General features: G+C 37.8%; 1 protein-coding gene across 7 annotated transcripts in view; it reads left to right on the plus strand.

Annotated features, from left to right (window-relative positions):
* Positions 1-21,913, plus strand: part of RAPGEF2 (Rap guanine nucleotide exchange factor 2) — a 184,902-nt gene that overhangs the window by 62,398 nt on the left and 100,591 nt on the right. For all 7 annotated transcript variants that reach the window (XM_054514528.1, XM_036381574.2, XM_036381576.2 and 4 more), the window contains exon 4: positions 12,733-12,816. In XM_054514528.1, the coding sequence (XP_054370503.1) occupies positions 12,733-12,816 (84 nt within the window). The remainder of the gene's footprint in view (positions 1-12,732; positions 12,817-21,913) is intronic.

The following is a 21,913-nucleotide window of genomic DNA, read 5'->3' on the forward strand; positions in this document are numbered from 1 at the left end:
GTTCTATTTTTAGGGTAATGAACTTGGAGGGATGCTTATTTTTGTTTCACAAATTCAGCCTATGTGTTGAAGATGTACTCTTCTAAAAAAACACTATTTCAGTTTTGCTATGTACAGGTTTGGAAAAATTCTTTGAGTATTACAGGAGAGAAGAAAGTGATAGCCAGGCTAGGATTGATCCACTCAGTTATGAGCTGTAGGAAATCAGCTTGGAACATGCAACCTGGTTACTTTTAAATGAACTTACCAGAGTTATCACTTGACGTTCTTGTTTTCATCATGAAGGCTAAGGTGTTAAAAGACCATCAGATTTTAACATTTTAGATTGTTTTTTAACTTACAGCTTCTTCCCTTTGCCTGCTGATGGTATATTTGCATTGAAATCTGAAATTGGGTGCTATATCTATTAAAATAGCTGCAACTGTTGGAGCTGTTAATTGACCTGTGTGTTTGACCTCCCTCAGGCAAAACTTAATGTCTCAGGGCAGAAAAGCTAAATCTTTATCCCTAAATGCTAATGGGCAGACTAATGCAGTTGCTCTGTTTATTTGATCAAAATTTTTTAATAGTGAAAACTGTGTGTCTGTCTGCTTTGTCAGTGGTATCTACAAAAAAGTAAATTTCTGTTGTGCATATGCACGCAATGTTGAAAATAATTATGTGCATTCCTTACAAGCACAGCAGTTATTTTATCCTACATTAAAAAAACAAAAAAAATAAGTTGTTAATTTTCATACTAGCTCTATAGATTTTTTTTTCTATGACCAAAGGGATAAAAAGGAGCATGTTGCTTAAAATTGGCTCATCTCATCTGCATTTACTTTACTATCAGCGGGTGTACATGGTAGTGACAAATTCCCAAACCCTACAGCCATCTCACTGTTTAAATGGAAACTGGGTTATTAGAAGTGGCAGTTCAGCTTGAGTTATTCTTCATTTGCCAGTCATTCTACTCCTTTCATTTGATGGGAAGTTAATGACAAAAGGGCTTAAAACCTGCAAAGCAAAACTTTAGAACTGAGGCTTACTTGACATGCATATTTGTTTTGGTTTTTTTTTAACTTGCTACCTTTATTAAAATCTACTTAGAGATCTCATTAAAATATATTTATTTTGGTCACTTATTATGTTTTATCAGTAGTCCAAAGGAAAAAATGTCCTCTTTTCATATCTGCATGATAGTAATTCTCGATGTCACCAACAGTGAACTTCCAATTAGCATTTTCTTTAGAAAACAAAGTTCTAGCAGACTTGTAGGGGGTGTTTATACCTCTTTACAGTTGAACAAAATTTTTCAGATCAAAATTTAATTTTGTGCTATGATGGCAGAGGATTCTTTGGCAATAAGTGCTTTGGATGTAAGCAAATGAGTACGTGTCTAATGAAACAAGCACCCTTTTTTCCTCCTCATTAGTCATGTGAGGGCTGTGTGTGTTTTTCAGCCATGCTGTTTGATATTTCTGTGTGTATGCATCAGTGGTATTTGGTTTACTCTTTCTGTAAGGAAGTGTTGTATATTTTTCAGCTTCCCTTATTTTTTCACTAAGAATATTGGATTGGCAGAAAATATGTTAAGGTTTGCTGACCTGCAGTCTAAAGTCATTCAGTAATTAAGCCTGATGTTTGTGAATTGCCAGGCTGTAGCACAACACAGTTTTGTGATTACATTGCCTGTAGTTTGAGCAATTTAATTTGGAACTAACTTAGTTACTGCTTGTATTGTTTTTAAAAATTTGAAGGAAACCCCAGTCCAGGTTATTGTGAAGTGTGGTTTTTTAAGAGATCCTTCAAATGAAGTCCTGATAGGATATATGCTCCTACCTCCCACATGTCCCTGCTGAGAAGATTTAATTTTTGATTAAAGTTCTTAACAGTAGACTACTTAGTAGACTAGTGGTTGTGATGGTAGTGGTTCTTAAAAAAGGACAAGTGTTTAAAAAAGAGTAGTTATCTCTTGAACATCTTGAACTGAATTTTAGTGTTAATGTCTGGCTGGAAAAAGCTCTTGTCTAATGTCAAAATATTTGTGTGCTTTTACGTAATTCAGTTTGCAACCTTTAATAAAATTCAGCGTGGAGAAAGGTAAGTAGAAGTTGTATATATGAACTGGAGATTGGAGGGGAAAAATGTTGCGTGTAAAATGCAGTTATTACTACAGAGAATGTTCACAGCTGAAATGAGAAATAGCAAGCTGATTAGTTTCTAAGTTATTGACTGTGGTAGGCAGGTGTGAGACAAAAAGCTTTAGTTACGTTGTGTCTTGATTTTTTCCTCATTGCCAATTTGTCGTACAGTCTGTAATGAAAAACATCTACTTGTATTAAGACTGTAGTGCTTGTATGGTGGTGGAATGGGGAGGGAAAAGGGGATGAGAAGTGGAGAAGGCTGTAAAAAAGAGATGTAATTTCAGCTGATTATTTTTGAAATTTCCATGATTAGAACTAAATTCTCAAGTCTATTAGCAGTAATATCACCATCTAGCCTTAGCCAAGTTTTTGGAATTATATCACCATGGCAAATCACAAGTCCCAAACACACTGGTGTGGGGATAGTCATGCAGCCTTCTCCAGGACTGGCTTGGCCCAGCCATCAAATCCTGAAACAAAGGAAGTCTGTAAAGGGAATAAAGGAGCACAACTTCTTGGTAGCTAGTCAAACGTTGATTGTTTTCTTAGATAAAAATGTTAGTGTCTTTCATGGGATAGAGCAGAATGTCTCAACAATGCTGCAGGGCAGCAGTTCTGCGCTAGGACAGGTGAGAAATAGATCTGTGAGAAGTCTTTTTAAGAGTGGGAATCCAAGAGTCACGCTTTTATGTCCTACAATAAAAGTGTCATTTATTGAATTCATGGTTCTTTCATGGTAACATATTGCCCTGAAGACCCTCAGGAGGACAGAAGCACTGCAAGTAAACCAACAAAAATTTATGCCAAAGTTGCTGTACATTTCTGCATTGCCTGACTTGAAGTGTGACAAAAATGAGCTGCAACTATCTTTAGCTATTCACACACACACACTCAGAGAATATTCTGAGTTGGAAAGGTCTCACAAGGATTGTCATGTCCATCTTTTAAGTGAATGCCCCATGCAGGGATCAAAACCACAACCTTGGCATCATCAGCACTCTGCTCTGGCCAACTGAACTAATCTCAGGGTCTTGTCATTTTTAAACTGAACAGCACTGATGAGCCCAACTTACTGTGTTAAGAGGGAGTGCTTTTATGGATGCAATGTATGTGGTCTATAGCTGTATATGTTTGTATCTTACAGATAACTTAAGAAAACGTAAGTCCTAAAAGAATACAAAAAGGAATTGCTAGAGAATCTCCCAAGTAAAAAGTGAGAAGAGGAACTTGCCTCCAGTTGTGCTGGGGAGGTTTAGATTGGATATCAGAAAAGATTTTTTGACAGAAATGATTGTCAAGCATTGGCACAGGCTGCCCAGGGAAGTGGTTGAGTTACCACCCCTGGGGGTGTTTAAAACACATAGATGTGGTGCTTGGGGACATGGTTTTAGTGTTGAACACAGGCAGTGGTGGGTTAATGGCTGGGCTTCATGATTGTAAAGGTCTTTTCCAGCCTAAATGATTCTATGATCTCTGGGTCAGTATCAGAATTTTCAGGTAGATCTCTGCAGACAATACATGTATTCATTTGTGCTTCTTCTACATCCCTAGGTTTCTGTGGAAGTTCTGCAGCAGTACATTTAATAATGCAAAGAAGTTCTGCAGCAGGGCTGGCCTCTTCTATTTTGTCCTGAAAATATTCTTAAAGGTGTATTGTGCCTTCTGATAGTTGGGCAGTTGCCAAAATATCATTGGGATGCTGCCAGTTCTGCACTGCAGTAAATCAGGAGCCTGATTTATGTGTTGTGTTGTGGATACATTTTTGGTAGGGATTTTTTAGGCAATGTCTATCATTAAAATAAACACATTCAAGGACTTGGCAGTTGTCTCTGTATAAACAGACACTGAATCAAGGCTTCTTAATAGTCTCAGTGATCAATGTTACAGTCTGTTGGCTTTGCACAGCCAGTTCCAAATTTGTGTTATTGTTTGACCTGATTTTGAGACTTCCTTGAATGATGACTGAAGTAATGGTTTTGCACCCTCTTTACTATAAATGTTTCACTGAAAGCTATCATATTTTTGTTGTAATTCTGAGAACTTTGAGGCACTCCAAGCTTTGGTTTTGGTGACGCATTAGGAAGTTGTAAAATATAAGGACAGATTTGTCTGTCTTGCCTTCAGAGTGTTTTGGGTGTAAGATCATTTTATTGTGCTGCTTCTGTAATTGTTTTCTGGTGATTTAGGAGACTATAATTTTTGTTCTGAATTTTTCTTCTGATACAAAGGACTAATTCATGGTACAAGTTTAATATCAAGACTTCAATGACAATAGGTCAATTAGCTTGTGTGCATATGTTTGTATAATGTATTTATTAATTGCCTGTTTAATCCACTGTCTTAGACCGACAGGCGTTACTGACTCTCTGTAATAATCTCTAATTTGACCAACATTCTTGTGTTATTTCACTGATTTTATTTCGGAAGTGAAAAAAAATACAAATAACTTAAATACTGTTAAGAAAAATATTCTTCTGATTATTTGTTTTCATAAATGCTGAGGAATTGTTTATTATGGTTCATTCTTTTGCATTTCCCATTGTTGCTACCAGGAGTCAAGACACAAGTTTTCATCTTGTTACCATCTGTCTTATATAATCATGGACATAAGTAGAAATATGCACACTGTTTAGTGAAAATCAGAAGTTCAAAATTCTGAGTTATTAGTTTTCTTACTGAATATATTTTAACTCTTTCTTAAATTTATTCAATGTGTTCTTATAAGAAGAAAAATATTTGAAAATTATGTGTGAGTAATGCATCAAGTATCAATCTCTTTTATCTTCTGTGTTTGGGATATACCTCAAGAGCATCTGAAGTGGTCTGGCAGATGTCAGGTAACTGCTTTACTGGCTTAATAAGGAGGATTAGAGGCAGTGCTGACAGTGTTAGTAAGCAGTTTTCTGGTTACTCTGTGTTTGAACACTGCAGTGCTAGTGGGCAGGATCTTCAGGCAATGAGATGTCTACCTGAGAGAATTGTTCAACTTGGACATGTTTGACATCCCAGGGTATCTCAAGGCTAATGTCTAATTCTGGCAATGATAATTCAGTTAAAACAATAAACTACCTATAGCTCTCAGCATGGAGAGGATAACTAAAACGAGCAAAGAGAAACAGACAGATTAATCTGCTGGAACAAGATCCTATGGAGCATGAGCTTGCAGAGCAATGTTCTTTGGGATTTTTTTCTTATGTAGTGCTTAAATGTCTGAAAGAGCTCCCAGTTCTGACATGTCAAATTTCCATTGTTTCTGCTTCTCTCAAGTGGAGACCTGGGAACATGAGCAATGTCTTTGGAATGACTCTGCTTACTTTCTGGAGTTTATTCTACTTTGAACAACACTGAGTATGATTACATGAAAATGTAATAGGTGCACCTTGGTTTGTAAGTTATCAAAACAATTACAAGTGTTTCAGATGGTAGGAGAATGGTATTATATGTAGTTTAATGTAACTCTTGAATGAATCCTTTAGTGGTTGGAATTTTAAAGAATTATTGTCTCCATAAATCAAACTAGCTTTTTCACAACCAAGAAATTGTTCTTGCTGAATCCATGACCTTATTATCTTCTAGCTTGAAAATAGCTCTGAATGGAAGGAAATTCTTGATGTTGAGGGTGACTTAAGGGTCTTTCCAGCATCTGGAGTTGCTGGAAGTCCAATGGTGGAGTGACAACGACACCTCTGTTGCTTACACTTGTCTGTCTCAGGACAGACACAAGTATAAAAGGAATATTAAGCAGTAATTATATGGAAGTAATTTCCATGCTTGTTTCCACTGAGACCTGCATGCTACTTAGCTTTTTTCATGTGCTGTTTTAAAGGAGTTGGCTGAGAAGCCAATGATCAGAAGGTGGGCAATAGAGGAAAGACTTTGGTTTAGCATGTGCTTTCAAGTCCAGGTACTGGATTTTGCACTGAAGTGATATCTTATTTGACAGAATTAAAGCATGTTTGTCAGCAGTCATCAAAAAGACCTGCAAATTCTTGCCACTGTACATACTTATGATGTTCATTATCTCAGTTGAACCTGAGTGAGTAAGCTTGTGCTTAATATGATTTGTTATTCCAGAGGTTTTAGTAGTGCTGTGTCTCATTTTGATGGAGAATGAGAATTAAATGGATTGCTGTTTTTAAAATCTAGCTATTTCTAAAGAAGTCTTAAAGGAAAGTGATATATCAGGACCTGTTAGGATAGAGGAAGACACTACAGATGGTATAGATATTTGAGATTGATTTAGCCTTTCAACAGGTTGATTTAAATATTTATTGCAGTTTAATATTTTGGAGGGTTTTTCAGCACCTTAAGTAATCAGGAAACTGAAAGCTAAAATTGGAACACCTGTGCTTCTGTAGACAGAATTGATATGTGTGGTGGACATGTGTTCTTGTGAAGAATTTCTTTGATATGCCATTAATATATAATTCACATATATAGTTACAAATGTGTAGTTGCAAGCATGCAAGTGCTGCTGATTGCTTTATATAGAAATAAAATATTTTTAATTAGAAAATAAAGCTTTAGTTTTAAGTAGTGTATATGTAGCTACATGCTGGTTTGGGAATAAGAAGCTGCCCCTTCTCAGGGCATAAATAGATCATAGCATGAAGAGTTTGGAGCGAGTGCTGGAGACTGTGAGAAAGCCTGCAAACTTCTCGGATTTTGTCGGTCTTGAGATTTATAAGCTCTCTTGATTTTTGAACTTTGAGTGCCTCTGAGGTCTCAGAGAAAACAGTCATATGCTAGAAAATGTGAAAACCTCAGTCTGAAAATACTGTCTAAACTCATCAGGGCTGACAACCCAGTGATGTCATAGGCCATTGCATAATGACACAATTGAAGTTTCCAGACAGAGCGGTTAGTGTCAGCTATGAAGTTTCTTAGTTAGTTTCTTAGTTGAAGTTTCTTTGTATAGTTCTGTCCTCAGTTTTTTTGTGTGATTTCCAAAGCAGAAAGGTGTCCTGTCTGGCTGTAGGTTGTAGTTGTGTTAAAGGACTATGTCAAGGAAGCTGGGCAGGGACACACAATGGGAAGACATGGCAATCCAATTTATGCCTTTCTGTTTCTAGCTCCTGAATTCCTGTAAGTCAAGTTTTCTGGCATTCTGGGAAATTATATATAGATTCCCCAGGAAATCCTCTGCTCTAGAAAGTGTTTTAATACAAAAGTTAAGATTTCAAGGAAATTTATTCAAATTTTGTTCAACTGAAGTTCAGGTTATGAATAAAACCTGCACATTGGTGGCTATTTTGGTATTGGCTTTCAGTTTTGCACCACTGTAAGGTTGCTGCTAAAACTGAATATTCTTCAAATTTATCAGTGGGTAGCTCTGTCATAGTAGTTACAAAAGAGGAACATTAAATCTGGTGCTGGAGTCCTTTTGTTGTTGTTTCTGCAGAAGCACAAGCTTACACACTCAGGACAGAATGAGTGTGTATTGATTTTGTTGCTCTTACTGCCCCTAATGAGTGACTTTGGGGTTGACTTCATTCTGATTCTCTGCAGGATAAATTGCTTGTGTCATCTAACTTTCTTGGCAATAAATCTTGTTTTCTGTAACTAGGGAAGTGGGTATCTTTGCTGCTTTTGGTAGGCTGTATAACTTTTAACAGTCCTACGTTTCATCCAGATAAATATCCAGAACAGGAGCTGAGCTGAAGAAAGTTCCCAAAACAAACAACAACTTTCCCTCAGTCTTAGGTACTTGAAGCAATGTATTCTGTTACTTAAGGCTAACATGTAGGGTAAAGTCTTGCCTGGAAAGGTCTCTGTATGCCTGCTTTGAAATGAACGTGTGTCAATAGTTCCTGATTTCAATTATTTCTATTCCCACTGTGCATATGGCCCTGCAAGAGCAGAGGGAGGGAGCAGAGAGGAATTCAAAACTAGAATGGAAGTGCTGTTTGCTGGGTTAGGTGAGCTTTGCTTTCAGCCAGATGTGAATCATGGAATCATTAAGTTTGGAAAAGACCTCTAGGATCATTGAGTCCAACCATTAGCCCAGCACTGCCACTAAACCCTCTCCCTAAGCAGATCTACACGTTTTTTAAATACTTCCAGGGATGGTGACTCAAGCATTTTCCTGGGCAGCCTGTTCCAGTGTTTGGCCACCCTTTCAATATCCAATCTAAACCTCCCATGGGGCACCTTGAGGCTAACTCTTGTCCAATTGTTTGTTGCCTGGAAGAAGAGCTGGCCACAGCCTCCCTTCAGGCACTTGTAGAGAGTGATAAGGTCTCCCCTGAGCCTCTTTTTGTCCAGGCTAAACACTCCCAGCTCTCTCAGCTGCTCCTCACAGGACTTTGCTCCAGACCCTTCAGCAGCTCCATTGCTTTGTGGAGCTTTCACTGCACTTCACTCTCCTCATGCGTGACAGCTGCCGCTTCAGTGGTTGTGGTGATGCTGGCCAGCAGTGGCATCCTTACTAAACCAGTAATAGGAAAGATCTTACCTCAGCAGATGTCTTTCCTTTTTACATCAGCTTGACTGACAGGTGCTATGGACCTTCCCCTTCACTCTCCTAAGCTGAAAAAAACCCCCTTGTCTCTTGAAGGATGCCTTTGTGGAAAGGTCATCAGCATCAATCCTGCTTCAGCTAATTCCTGATGAAGTGCTTATGTGGACTTAATGCCCTCCTGCAAACCCAGTCAGGGAAGTGTCCTGTCTGCAATAAAGCCTTTTAAGAACAATTTTCCGTTGTCTCTTTGGCAGAAGAAATATCTTTAGGACAAATAAAGTTTCTAGAGTCTTCTGTGGGCTGCCAGGGGTAGGCACTATTCTAGCAGTGAAAGAAAACTTTACAATTAGACTTATTCTCTAGAATTCAGTATTAATGTTTAAAATCGAATGTAAAATGTGAATGCAAAGAAAACCTTTAAAATCTAAGTCTTCTCTGCTGGGTAAAATGGGTATTTGCATGAGTCCTCAGGTGGCCTGAAGAAGTACTTTTGTAGTTCAGCATCTGCTTCTTCTATAGTTTCTTCTGTCTTTCATGACAGGCACAAAAGTCCTGAAGAATGCAAATGCATTGTTGATGAACAAATGTCAAGCATAGTACAGAAAACATGGAAGCTTGATTGAAAGCCACATGATGTTTGAATAGGATTGTGGAAAGCCCAGAATTCCATTTCCTTAAAATGGAAAGACTTGCACGTGTTTCTTGTGACAGTATTGTCTAGCAAAAGCTGGCTGCCAAATGGCTTTGTTGAGCCTTAATTCTAATCAACTGGGAGTGTAACAAGTGTTAAAAGTGCAGGAGTTAAATATATTTTCATATGAAAGGAATAGATCAGTGTTTCATTTGCCTTTTTTTTTTCTGAGAGAAGCGTGTGGGTTCTGGAGAAAGAAATGTGTTTGCTATACATGTGGGATTTTTTCAGATGTTTTGCTCAAGACTATATTAAGACACTACTAGTTGTAAAAAATGAAGAGTATTAATACCCTACCTATGTTCTTTGCTCTTGAAGACTTGGAAATATTTATGATGTTTTGGCTGACAGTAAAAATTTTAGAAGAATACAAAGTGTATTTCAGGGAAGATACCTTGAATGCAGACACATTCTGCAGTAATATTCCACTACTGTGACACAGCTATATTGAAGTTCTTTTTTATTTAGATAATTAAAGTGTTGAGTTCAGTAGATATGCATGATTTAAATAGCTTAGAGCTTAGAAATTCTCAGAGGTAACTGTAAAAATAAAACCAGTTTCTAAGTAAACATAAAGCAAAGGGAAAACAAATTCAATTACATGGTATTCCTCAAGTTTGGTTTATTTTTTAATCAGTTCGTTTAGCTGTCAAATGAGGAGATGCTTAATTTGATTATTTACAAAGTGGATAAAGTATGATGTTCGTGATGGATAAGTGAGAAGTACCAACAACTTCTGAAGAGACAACTTGTAGAGAAAGAGAATAAACCTGTGAATTGGCAAAAAGAAGAGATGGACGATTGACTGAGTGAAGAGTCATGCTATGTGTGATTAAATAAGAAGAAATCAAACCATTCACTTGAATGAATAATCATTCTAGGTGTTTGTTTGTTTGTTAAGTGATTCAAAAGTAGATTAAAAGGTAGTCTTAAGCATTTGCATATTGAATATACTGACTGTATACATTATATATACTGACTGGTGCTTGTGAAAGCCAGTAGCTGCTTTTCTCTTTGGAGTTAAAAGATGTCCAATGAGAAAAGATAACTGGAGCCCCTTACAAATAGGTGGTTTGAGAGAGGATTTCAAAAAGTTAATCAAGTCTTCAAACGAGGACATAAGAGCTTGGATGTTAGTAGATTTGCAAAAGTTAAAATAATTTCTATTGGTCTAATTTTCTTCTACTTCAATTATTTTATCATTGGAAATGCCTTTCTTGAAGCATGGGAAGATCTTCTAGATTACTTTTGCTTTAGAGTTATAAAATCTGTGACCTCATGTTCTGTTCTATTAACTACACTTTAATACTTGGTCAAACTGCCAGATTTTAGGAAAAGGAAAGGAATAAACCACCCCCAAGACCACAAAACTTATTATGTGATAATATAATGTGCTGTAATCCACATGGAAAAATTATTATTCACATTCTAGTACAGTTGCTTCCCAGGTATTTGGGAAATGACTTTGTCTGTATCCATTGCTGAAAATTTCTATTTCAAAAACTTTCAACTGTGATAATTAGTCCAGATTATTTGTATGTAGAATGACAGGTGTTAAAGAACATAATAAAAACCCTAACAGACTTCCAGTTCAGCAGCAGTGCTGTTGTGTGCCTGTCAGCATAGGATTAGTGGGGAAAGAAGGAAAGTCTGAAGATGTTTAACTTTACTCAGGTGCATGTTAATGTTTTTAGGAATGATATTTTGTTGGAAGTGCTGGGGTTTTTTTTTGTGTTTAACCTGGTTCTCTGCACTTATGCCCAGTGTTGATTTTTCTAGACCAAAAATTTTGAGGGTGATACAGACCCATGTAAGAAGCAAGTGAGGCACATTTCAGAATAGGCAGCTTAGAACACTTCAGATATGTGAATCAAAATGCTGTTGTTTTAGCAGTGGGACTGTGTTATTGCTTTGTTCTTTATGGTCTATCAATATAAAGAAGTATTCCTGAAATCTTGCATTTTGAAGATGTTGTAACTTCTGGTGTGTGTGGCTGACCAGCATCACTTCACTGGTCAGGACATTGGCTGCTAGGAAAGAAATACAATCTCCATCTTCTTGTTCAGTTCCTCTGTTCTTGGCCATAGATTGTGTTCCCTCAATTTCCTCTGCTAATTTTCTATGTTCCTCTCCTTTCTCTCTCAGGCTTACATTATACAGTGGAAAATGAAAATGGAACATGTTTTTAGATCGGACAGTTTGCTCTCAGCTCTTTTAGACTAGCACATTTGTTTTGAGGACCTCTGTGTATGTACTTCTTAAATTGCAGTTCTTAAAATGAAAAATACACTGCTAACATGTACATTGCCTACTAAGATTTAAGATTAGATTTTAATACTATGCTGTCATCATTGTTAAAAGATGTAGGCTGTTCTTACTTGAAGTAGACCTAGTTGTTGCTAAAGACTTGAGACATATAATTTAAAAAATGAAGGTGCTACAAATTCATTAATCTGCATCTCTTAGTGTCACTAGGGATGTGGTTTTCCATAAGAATACTCATGCAGTTCATAACAGTGAACTCCATTAGTCATGAATTCAATTAGTCAGTTTCTCTGAAGAAGCAGGAGTGGTAGAAACTGAAGTACAGCGGAGAGATTCTCAGCACTGTCAACATGGAGTGAGACTTCTACTGCAGCTATTTTATTTTCGTGTCCAGACGTTATTTGAACTCACTTATCCAAAAAGAGTCTAATATGAAAAGGATTTTGTATTACTCAAGGAGCAACATCTGAATCTACAGTAGAATGAACTGTGCCTGGATGACAAAGTCTTCCTCATCCAGCTCCTCTACAGGTTGAAGAGAGGGGAAGAGAAACTTGTTGCCCCTTCTGTCGTGAATTTGTTCTGGTGCCAGGAAGAGATGTGAAAGGGGCAGTGCTTAGCAGCAGCAGATAATGGTGACTGGCAAATCTGATGTAGGTTTGCCATCTGCAAATGTCTCTAACCTTGGAGAAAGGCATGCTGATGCAGAAAGGAAAATTTCTGTCTTGAAGAATGGCTTGAGAAGAGGATGGCTAGTATTGGGAAAGGATGCCTTTATTTATAGAGAGAAAGATGCTACAGCTCTCTTCAGCAAGAACTGAAGAACTGTCATTCTTCTTGAATGCATTTGATAGAATACAATACAGCATATTTACTGTAGCTTGCCTTCCTTTAATCGCTTACAGTTATATTTAATTTGAATTGGGCTGTTACCAAATGAATAGATAGATGCTTTTAATAAAGTCAAGTAAATGAAATTGAGCATTCTAATAATGTATATGTTTGCAGGTGTAAATTAGAATAGTTTCATGGAATTATTTTTTAAATAATTGAATTGTGTCTTCCTTCCATAGTTTGGAGCGTTTTTGCCTCTTTGATGTCCTTTGTAGTGCAAATTCAGGTACTGCTGTGAGTAATTTAAATCAAGTGTTTTAAACTATGTTATTTTTTTTTTTTTTTTTTTATTCCAGCCCTGATGATATTGGTACCTGTTGGTATATCCTGCTGTCTGGTTCAGTCTTCATTAAAGAATCCATGTTTCTTCCAAGGAGCAGGTATGTCAGCTATGAATGTACTACATTCTGTATTTTAAACATAAATCATGAGATGTAGAGAATTTTTAGAATTAAAAGGCAGTGTTTTATATTTAATGAATCACAGAAGAGCAAATCTAAACACACATCTCCTGCCTTTAGTAGCTGTGGTAACTGTTTCATGCCCATAGCTAGAATTGAAAGTCTGTCTTTGTGGACAGTGTATAACTGTCCAAAGTGTCATGCAGATGTTGTTGATTTAAAAAAAAAAAACCAAACCTAAAAACCTGAGAAATGGAGTGAAGTGCTGAGTAGTCTCTTCCTGTGAGTAATCATACTTCAAATTATAGGATGCACTAGAATCTGGATGTGGATGTTTTCCTTTACTTACTCTGCACAAATCTTTGGTGCATGTTTTAGTATATTCTTAGATGATGTTACTGCAGGTTTTGCTGCTTCTGTATAACATCAATGATTTCAATGAAGAGCAGTTTATTAGATGGAAAAAAAAAAGTTTGAGTGTGAGGTACTCAACATTTATATTGCCCCAGTTAAAAAAAAAAAAAATACTTATTTTGAGCTATGGAAAAAAATGCAAGTGATTGCAAGGATTTTAGACTAAAGTGACTAAGCTTGATCATTTTAATGGAAGCAGAGCAGAATTATTTTAAAATATGCTGGTTATATGCATATTCATTCAGACTACCATAGAAGGCTGCTTTATATTACATATATGGCATGTAATAAAATTTGTGAAAGGCAGAATGAAAGAATGACCCATCTATGTACAGTATCATGATAGGGAAAGAAATGGAATTTTTTTTTGCAATTTTAAAAGGTGGGAAACCACTTCATGGCTAGTGTTGGTTGGCAAATGAGACATTAGATCTTCAAATCTGCCTTCTAGTGGGAGAGCAGTGCAAGTCTGGGGACTTCCATTTGATGATGGTGGCATGTTCTTGGTGAAACCAAGTGTCTTGTGTCTGTCAGGCACTGCTGATAAAAAGGTATATTGGATGTGCCATCGAATAGTTAATGCTGAAGGTGCAGAACTGATTATTGGAAAAAGTAGCACAACAAGGGATTATAGGAGCCCAACTTCTGGCAGAGTGGAAATTGTCCCATATGTCATCCATGAGCAGGCAGTGCCAGGACAAAAGCTGGCAGAAAGTGCTATCTGATGATACCAGGAGAAGAGATGCATAATATCTGAATTAATGTGGGGTGGCTGTATATAGGCCATGGCAATATCTTCTGTTTCTCTGAAATACAGCAATATTGCCTTCACTCACTTGGGCACCTTGAGGAGAGGTGAGATTTAGTAAGATAAACGATGAGCTTGAGCTTCCTGGTAGAATGAGCAGAAAATTACAGATTTTGTAATCTGTGATCCTGTGGCAGTAAGCACAGCATTAAGTGCTGTTCATGTGGAGAAATGTGTAAAATGACATCTGGGACAGTGAATCCTAGTTTGAAATACCTTAGTGAAATACAGGCATGGAATTTGTGATACAAATAGGTTTTACAGTTGTGGGTGAGGTCAAGATGCCAAATCTAGTGTGTTGGGAAGCAAAGGCAAGAGAGACAATTTATTAATTGAAAAAGATAACTTAAGTCCATGAAAGCAAAATTAAGGAACTTTAATTATATGAGATAGAAAGTATTTCAGGAGAGTAAAACCAGAGTCTTTCTAGTGAGGGGCTTTGTGCTTAGAAGCTGTAGTCATTGAATGGTAGGTGAGTGCCTTATTAAAATTTAGGACAAGGTTAATCGGGGCTTTTTCTTTCTAAATGAGTAAGTTGCAATTGGGCTTTAGGCTCATCCATGAATATAAATCTTGGCAAAAGTGAGAGGGCACCCAGGTGAAAATTCTGATCTGGAATATTGGTGGCTAATAAATGATTTATTGATTGATTTATTTAGTGGGAAAATGGCCTGAGAAGAAAATTAAGTTTTCCAGCTTTACTTATGCTGCCAGTGAACTGCTGGGAGAGAAATAGCAAACTACTCAGTTATACAAGCCAGGCAGAAGAGAATGAGTAGCAGAAATGCCAAAGTAAGATTTTAGGGTGCTCAGAAAAAAGAGAGTGAGACCTAATGAAAAGGCTGCTGTCCAGAAAGAACTGATAAGGTGATATTCTGGAATCTGAGCAGTAGTGTCAAAAGTGGACAGAAGATGGTTACTGGATAAGTGTTTGCTGAAACTGACTATTTGCATATACAGGGGGTAAAAACTTCAAGGGCCTTTTTGAGCATTGCATAATTTGTGCATCTTGATGTCCTTTTACTGCTGAAATGAGCTGGCTATGGTTTAGCAAAAGGAGCACATCCTCATGCATCATTGACATCAAGTGATAGGAAGAGACCTAAACATTGCAAAGTAATTGATTTTGTTTGTCATTTGAGTAAACTAAATTTGCAGTAGTAAATTAATATTTACACTATTTTAATGTGAGCTTTTCTCAGGTTAATCCATTTAATCTTTGCCCATCTAAAAAGCCACTAGGATATTATTTTGCAACATGTGTAGCTTCTGATTAAGAGAGCCAAGAAGTCTGTGTAGGAGCAATCAAATATGTAGAAAGCAAGAAGTATGCTTCCTTTCTCCAAATACAATTGACTTAGAAAATTCTCATTCCCTAACTTTTTTTTCCCAGAGCCAAATGTAATTCACCCCTAAGCATCTCACCATCCAAAACTCCTCATTTTTCTCCCCCACTTTAAAACTATTCTCTCTTTTTTTTGTCAACCTGCCCCATGCACCTGCAGTAAATCCCTTTGGACAGGTTCTCTGGGCTGCTGGTCCTTGCTCAGACTGAGGGCTTCCCCATGCCTGTCCTGACCTCCTCAAGCTCACCTTCGTTGAATAATGGCTGGGTAGTAGCTGACCAAATTTAAAATAAAACAAGTGTTGTCATCCCACTAATTCCACCCCCACTCCAACCCCTGAATTTCAAGAGCATTTGCTATTTTTTTGGATTTCACTCCTTTAAAATGAATGTATTTACATGCCAGAGCAAAAGTCATATCTCAGAGTAACTTAGACAGACCTAGTGGACAAATCTGCCTACAGCTTTGCAGGTTTGTTCTCAGTCCTGTGCAGAATTTGACCTTACTCTTCAAACTTTGTGGTAGTTGGCATGTGAGTTAGTAAAGAACAGGATAGTGGGCTCTCACTAGATTTGAACTGACACTTGCAGGTACCTTAGTGCATTTGACTGCCTATGCTCAGCATATTATTTGCATTTGGGTCCTCTAATAGCTGAATTGCCTGCATTAGTTTTGGATACAGCATCCTCAGAGTGGTTGGTGAGTACCACTGGAAATGCTCTTTTGTTTTATATATCATGTCAGGTAAACTTACTGTATTTCTTTCTTCCAAATCCTTGTGTCCCTGGCTTTCATTTCTAGTGTAAGGTACCATTTAAAATTCTTTCATTAGAGACACTGGGTTTGGCAGATAGTTAATATATAGTTGGACAATAAGAATGTTTTTAAAAGTACCCTCTTCCCCCACCACAAAGATGTCTAAAAGCATAAGAAATGACCACCCCCCTGCTTTTACACTGCTGTGGCTTAGGAGCAGCACACCCTAATTTAGTGCCCCCCACCTAGTGAGAGTCTCCCAAACCAGACACCTCTCACTTCCCTCCCCTCTTTGGTGGGAGACACAAAGGCAGAGATCATGAGTTGGGATAAGAACAATTTACTGGAAGCAGCAATGAGATAAAATGGACAGTAACAGCAGCAATACTACTAAAACCCATGTAAATAAAAAATAGCACAGCAGTCCAAAATGAACCAGCTTTGTAGGATATGAGATATGGGAAAATAGCTACCTCTTGAAACAGTTCAAAATGAGTGTCAAAGCTGCCAGTTTTTGCCAAGGTTTTATAATGAACTGGATGACTTGTAAAATTACTTGTAACTAGCTACTAGGCAAGTCTTTAATTCCAAATTAAAAAAAAAATAAGTTGTTCAAGATGGGATATTGGAATACATGAAGTCCTAAATCGAGTATTTAGCTTTAGAAACTTTGACATCTAAACCGTGTCTGTTTTTTTTGAAAATTGCATGGGTTTAATTTTTTTTCCCTGTTGTAATACAGTTTAGCTTGTATTTGTTCAAATTCCAAGCCATCAGCTAGCAAATAGTGTTCATAAGATAAGGCTGGATTTTATTGTCTTTAATTTATTATTTTGGGAAAATATACAGTCCATGATTTTAAAGAATTGTACTCTGAACAATTAAAGCTGCCATTTATTTGGTGACATGAAGTAAGGCTTTATCTTGTTCTCCTGTTAATTTCTGTGAATTACAACTGTGAAATTTGACAGTTTAATACGAGGGAGACCATCTCTTTTCCCTTCTACCCCTTTCCCCTCATTTTTCCCATTAGTATGTACATACTTCTTCATTTACTTTAACATATCAGGCATATATTATGTTAAACTAAACATTCCTTAATTCTTTCCTCCCACCATGACCATCAAACTAGCACAAATTAACACTCAGTGCCCTCCTAATTTCCCCTGGGCATCTGTACCCTGAAGCAGTTCACATGGTAGAATGAAGTTTATGTATGAACTCCAGAAAATAAATGAGCAGAAAATGCAATTCCCTGGGGGCTGTCCTGGCTCTCCTGTGTTTTCACATGGCCACTGACAGCAACTATGTGACAGTCCCTCTGAATGTCTTTTGGAATGGCCTCCAGCTTGCCTTGGCCTGCTGCATGCTCTCACCATGTTTGGCCATTTGCTTGGAGTTCCTGTGTGGTTTTTCTACCAGAACTTTGCTTCTAGTGTAGACTCCACTGGGTTCTTTTGTGTTCCTTGAATGGGAGCTCCATCACCAAAAGGTCTCCTGGACCTCGTGCCTGCTCTTGGCCTCCAGAGGATGCAGCCATCTCTTAGCAGCAACAAAATACAGAATTGCTGGGCAGTTTTTCTCAGGCTTTGGTACTTGGGGATTTCTGCTTTTCTCCAGAATGCTTCCCAGCCTGTCTGGGTAGTGTGTGCTATGCTGCTCGGGCATCCTGCTGTGCTGATTGCCACCCGTGAACCAGGCTTTAGTTTGCACTGCTTGCTCATCTGCTGCTTCCTTCCTGCAGCCTCTTCTCCTTCCCTGCTGCTACCTCCAACCAGTCCTCCTCTCACTGCCTCATATGGCAATGGAAAGCTGCTTTCCCTTTGGCAAGTTCACAGATTTTACATACAGGAGCAATTATTTAAGCTTTTTCCTCTAATTAAAAGATTTAAGTTTTGAAAGTGAAAGAACATCTATTTTTCATGATTTTCAAAATTAAGAGGGATGTATGTGTTTAAATATTGATGGTTTAGCCCTCTGGTCTTTCCCATACTAAAACAACTTAAAAATGGAGTGGAATATCTAATCATAATAGAGAGTCATTGAACAAATTATGGACTTCTTTTGAATGGGTGTAAAGCAATAGAAAAACTCAGTTTATGCAGAATGTTTTGTCCTCATCCAAGTGCATCCTCATTAACTTATGAAAGTAATCTTTCAGGATTTTGGCAGACTTTTTTATTTTGACAGGTAATGAATGTGAGTGTAATGGTGCTGGAGCAGAGCCCTTGGCTATCTACATGCAGTTATAGAGCTTTATGTATCTCAAACATACTTCCTAATTTTTGTGATGTCTGAATCATGCTGTTTTGTGTGGTTTACATATATCTAACCGATGGTGTATTTATATTCTGAATACGGAATTGCCTTTGATTGATTTTTTTGAGTCAGTAAAATTATGCTGATAGCTTTAATCACAATGATAAAATCCTTCTCTCACTATGACTCATATATTTGCAACTAGAATTTATTAATATTGGCTATTACTGGCTGACACCTATGAGATAACAGAATGAAACTGGGATTTTAACTGGGAGTGATCAGTATACACAAATATTTAAACTATGATAAAATCCCCTAAATTTTTTTTTCCCCTGAGCAGGAAACAGAATTTTAGAACAATGGACTTGTGGGAGGCTCAGAGTTGTACTTTTGGGCACTGCTGGTTTAGTTGTTTAAGCTGCAGAGAGAGTTGATCAAGAGCTGTGTGGAGCTTATTTAGCTTTCTCCAGGTTCTGAGTTGCTTATGGCTAAGGATTTGCAGCATTGTGATGGAAACCAAGACCATACACTGGACATTCACAGAGAAAAATAACTTCCCAGGTTATAGTTTCAGAGAACATCTGTTAAAGTCTGTTTATGAAGTTACTTGGAAGTGCATGCTTTGGGTTTAGGTTGCCCATGAAACTCTCTGTCTTGAATAGAAAACTTCTCTGGTTTTGCTGCTGCTGGATTTTCCTGTGACCTGTTTGTTGTGTTGGTGTGTCTGTATCAAGCTGCTGATGTTCTGGAGCCGGGCTCATGGTTGTCTCTGAGGGCTGGTGGGCAGGCATAGAGTGTGGTATTGCTGTGGGCTGACCTCCCTGCTGCCTTGTCCTCTGTCTGGTTTGAATGCCTTGGTTCAGCATTTCAGTCCCATCAATTGAAACTGAGGCATGCAGGAGTGTGATCTTAGGGTTTAATCTAGGAAAGACTGAGATCATGAGCTGAAGGAGGAAGCTGGAAGTAGTAGTGATGTCAGTCCATTTATAACTGTGTGGCTATCAGAATGAATTTTAAATAGACATTGAGAAATGAACACTAATTGCTTTGTTCTGTCTGCATTTACCCAAAAGACTGCATTTTTCTTTTTGGATGGAGATGTTTACTGTTACCTGCAAGCAGAAAATTAGGTGTATCACAGCACAGTGTGACTGATTACTTATTGAGACTCAAACTCCTAGAGAAAATAAAATCTTGCTTACAAGAGGTAGCATTTTACTGGGAGTGCCTGATCTGACCATCTACCTTGAATTTGCTCATCTCCTGCTGGTATGATGGTCAGTGCTGCCAGTGAAATCCAGCACTTGCTCGTGTGGGTCATTGCAGGCTTCCTTATGAGGTTCTGGAGGAGCTGGAGCTGCCGTGGGGCTGTGGCTGAGCCCAGCTCCCCGAGAGCTGGCTGGCAGGCAGGGCATGTGGGGAGGGTTTCAGGTGAGGCTGACTTCATCACTGCAGACACAGTCAGCTCTGGCTGAGCTGAATTAGCTGAGCCATAAATTGATGGGTCTTGTGGGGTTGCCTGCTATTTCAGCAACATTTGCGATTCAGAGCACAGGCTACATGTCACCCAAAAGTGTCCTTAGAGTCTGAAAAAAATGGTGTGCAGGTTTCTTTGAATATGAATAAATAAAACTATTTTTACAGCTAATTTATCCTTTATCCCATCCATCTTCTGTTCTGCTGAGTAACTGAAGAGTTTATTGAGGTCTGAGACTGATCATGACAGTATCTGAGGTGTTGGGAAATAGAAGAGGAGACAGTTCCTAAATGATGAGATTGGCTGGTGTCTGGTGTTGTTCCTGTCATATTTCAGTGCTACTGGAATTTTGTTTTTGTGGAGCTGATAAAATGTTAAGGGACTTAATCTATTACACTGGCATCTTTTGAAAACAAAAATAGAAATTCAGCGTTGTGTGTCTGGTGCTACCAGGCTTTCTGCCAAGTTTGTAATGACAAGATAACAATGAAGCCAAAAGTGTCAAATGACCTGAATATGTTTTCAGTGAGCCTGAGTTGTTTTGATTCCTCTTCAGGAGAGGGAGGCTTTCAGGGGTGGAAATGCCCATGGTAGGAGAAAAGCAAACTTCAGGAGCTCTCACAAATGCCAACTTTATACCAGTTTCTAGATGTATAAACTTACAGCTGCAGATTTCTGTCTCTTTCTATGTGAAAGACCCGACGATGGGCTTGAGAAGGTCTGGATCACCTGCTGGTGCTCAGGGGCATTTGTGGAACGTTCACAACCATTTCATATGCTTTCCATTGGGGAGACACCATTAATTGGTGGTGCAGAGCTTGCAGATTCAAGGGATCCTTGGGTTTGGTGTTTCATAGTTTCATGCGTGGTAATTGTAAAGCTGAGTCAAGATGACAATTCCTGCCACTTCTAAATGCCACTGTCAGTGCATTTGAATAAGTAAAGGAGTTAGGCTTTTCTTACATTCTGCTTTATTCACTTCAGTGGCGTTTATCTTCCTCATTGAAACTGTGGCTTTGTGAAAATACCTCAAAATGAAGTGTATCTACTTTAATGAAAAAATGGCACTTGTGATACAGAGCATAGAAACAAAGTACTCAGCATTCTAAATCCAGACCACTGCTTTTTGGAGAGTTTTGCCTGTGAACCAATTTAGGTTATTTTTTGCATTTGCTTTACAGATTAAGTATAAAGAAAATTTTTCAGTGGGATATTGCCAATGCCAATGAAAAACAAAATCTAAGAGAACACAGGCAGTAGATTTTATCTGTGTAAGCATGAATGCATCTTAACAGCTCAAAGTAACTGAAAAGGACCATAAGGAAAAAATAAAAATAAGCAGAAGAGTTTAACAACCCAGATTCATGGGGCATAATTTTGAGCAGAAAGGCAGGAGAGGAAAGGAGAATCCTTTAAGGTAGCTGATAGAGGCAACATAATCTTTGATGACTCTGACTGATACCAACTCTCAGATCCCATTTCTTGAAATCTTAAAAAAATTGGGTTAAATTTTTGACTAATTTTTGAAAAAAATATGCTGGAATAGTGGTGGGGCCTTTTTGGACTTTTTTATTACTATCTTACCTCACCCATCCATCTGGGTGCAAAAAAGATTAATTCCACTGGAAACACTCACTTTTTTTCCTGATGACATTCTATTCTTGTTCAGAAATTTTGGTGCTGTTTAGTTGATTGCCTGGTTTCTAAAATCTGCTGCTGTAAAAGCTGGCCTTGAAACAGTATGGTTTCATTGCTGACTCTTCTTTTTAGCTTATTTTGTGTCTCATTGGCTAGAAGCACCTTTCTAAACTCAGCATTAGGGTCTCTAATGGAGCATGTCACAATTTGAAGTCATTAAGAGCAACATCTAAACAATCTTGGAAACATTGTTCATCTTTGTTTTTGCTTTTACTGCTCTTCTGTACATTATAATTATGTGATATATTTTATTTCAACAGTACTCACACTTTGAAATTTTTTTTCTAAAATTTCAGTTTTGATTTTAATATTAAA

Source organism: Molothrus ater, chromosome 4 (assembly GCF_012460135.2).
Source record: "Molothrus ater isolate BHLD 08-10-18 breed brown headed cowbird chromosome 4, BPBGC_Mater_1.1, whole genome shotgun sequence".
Taxonomy (NCBI): domain Eukaryota; kingdom Metazoa; phylum Chordata; class Aves; order Passeriformes; family Icteridae; genus Molothrus; species Molothrus ater.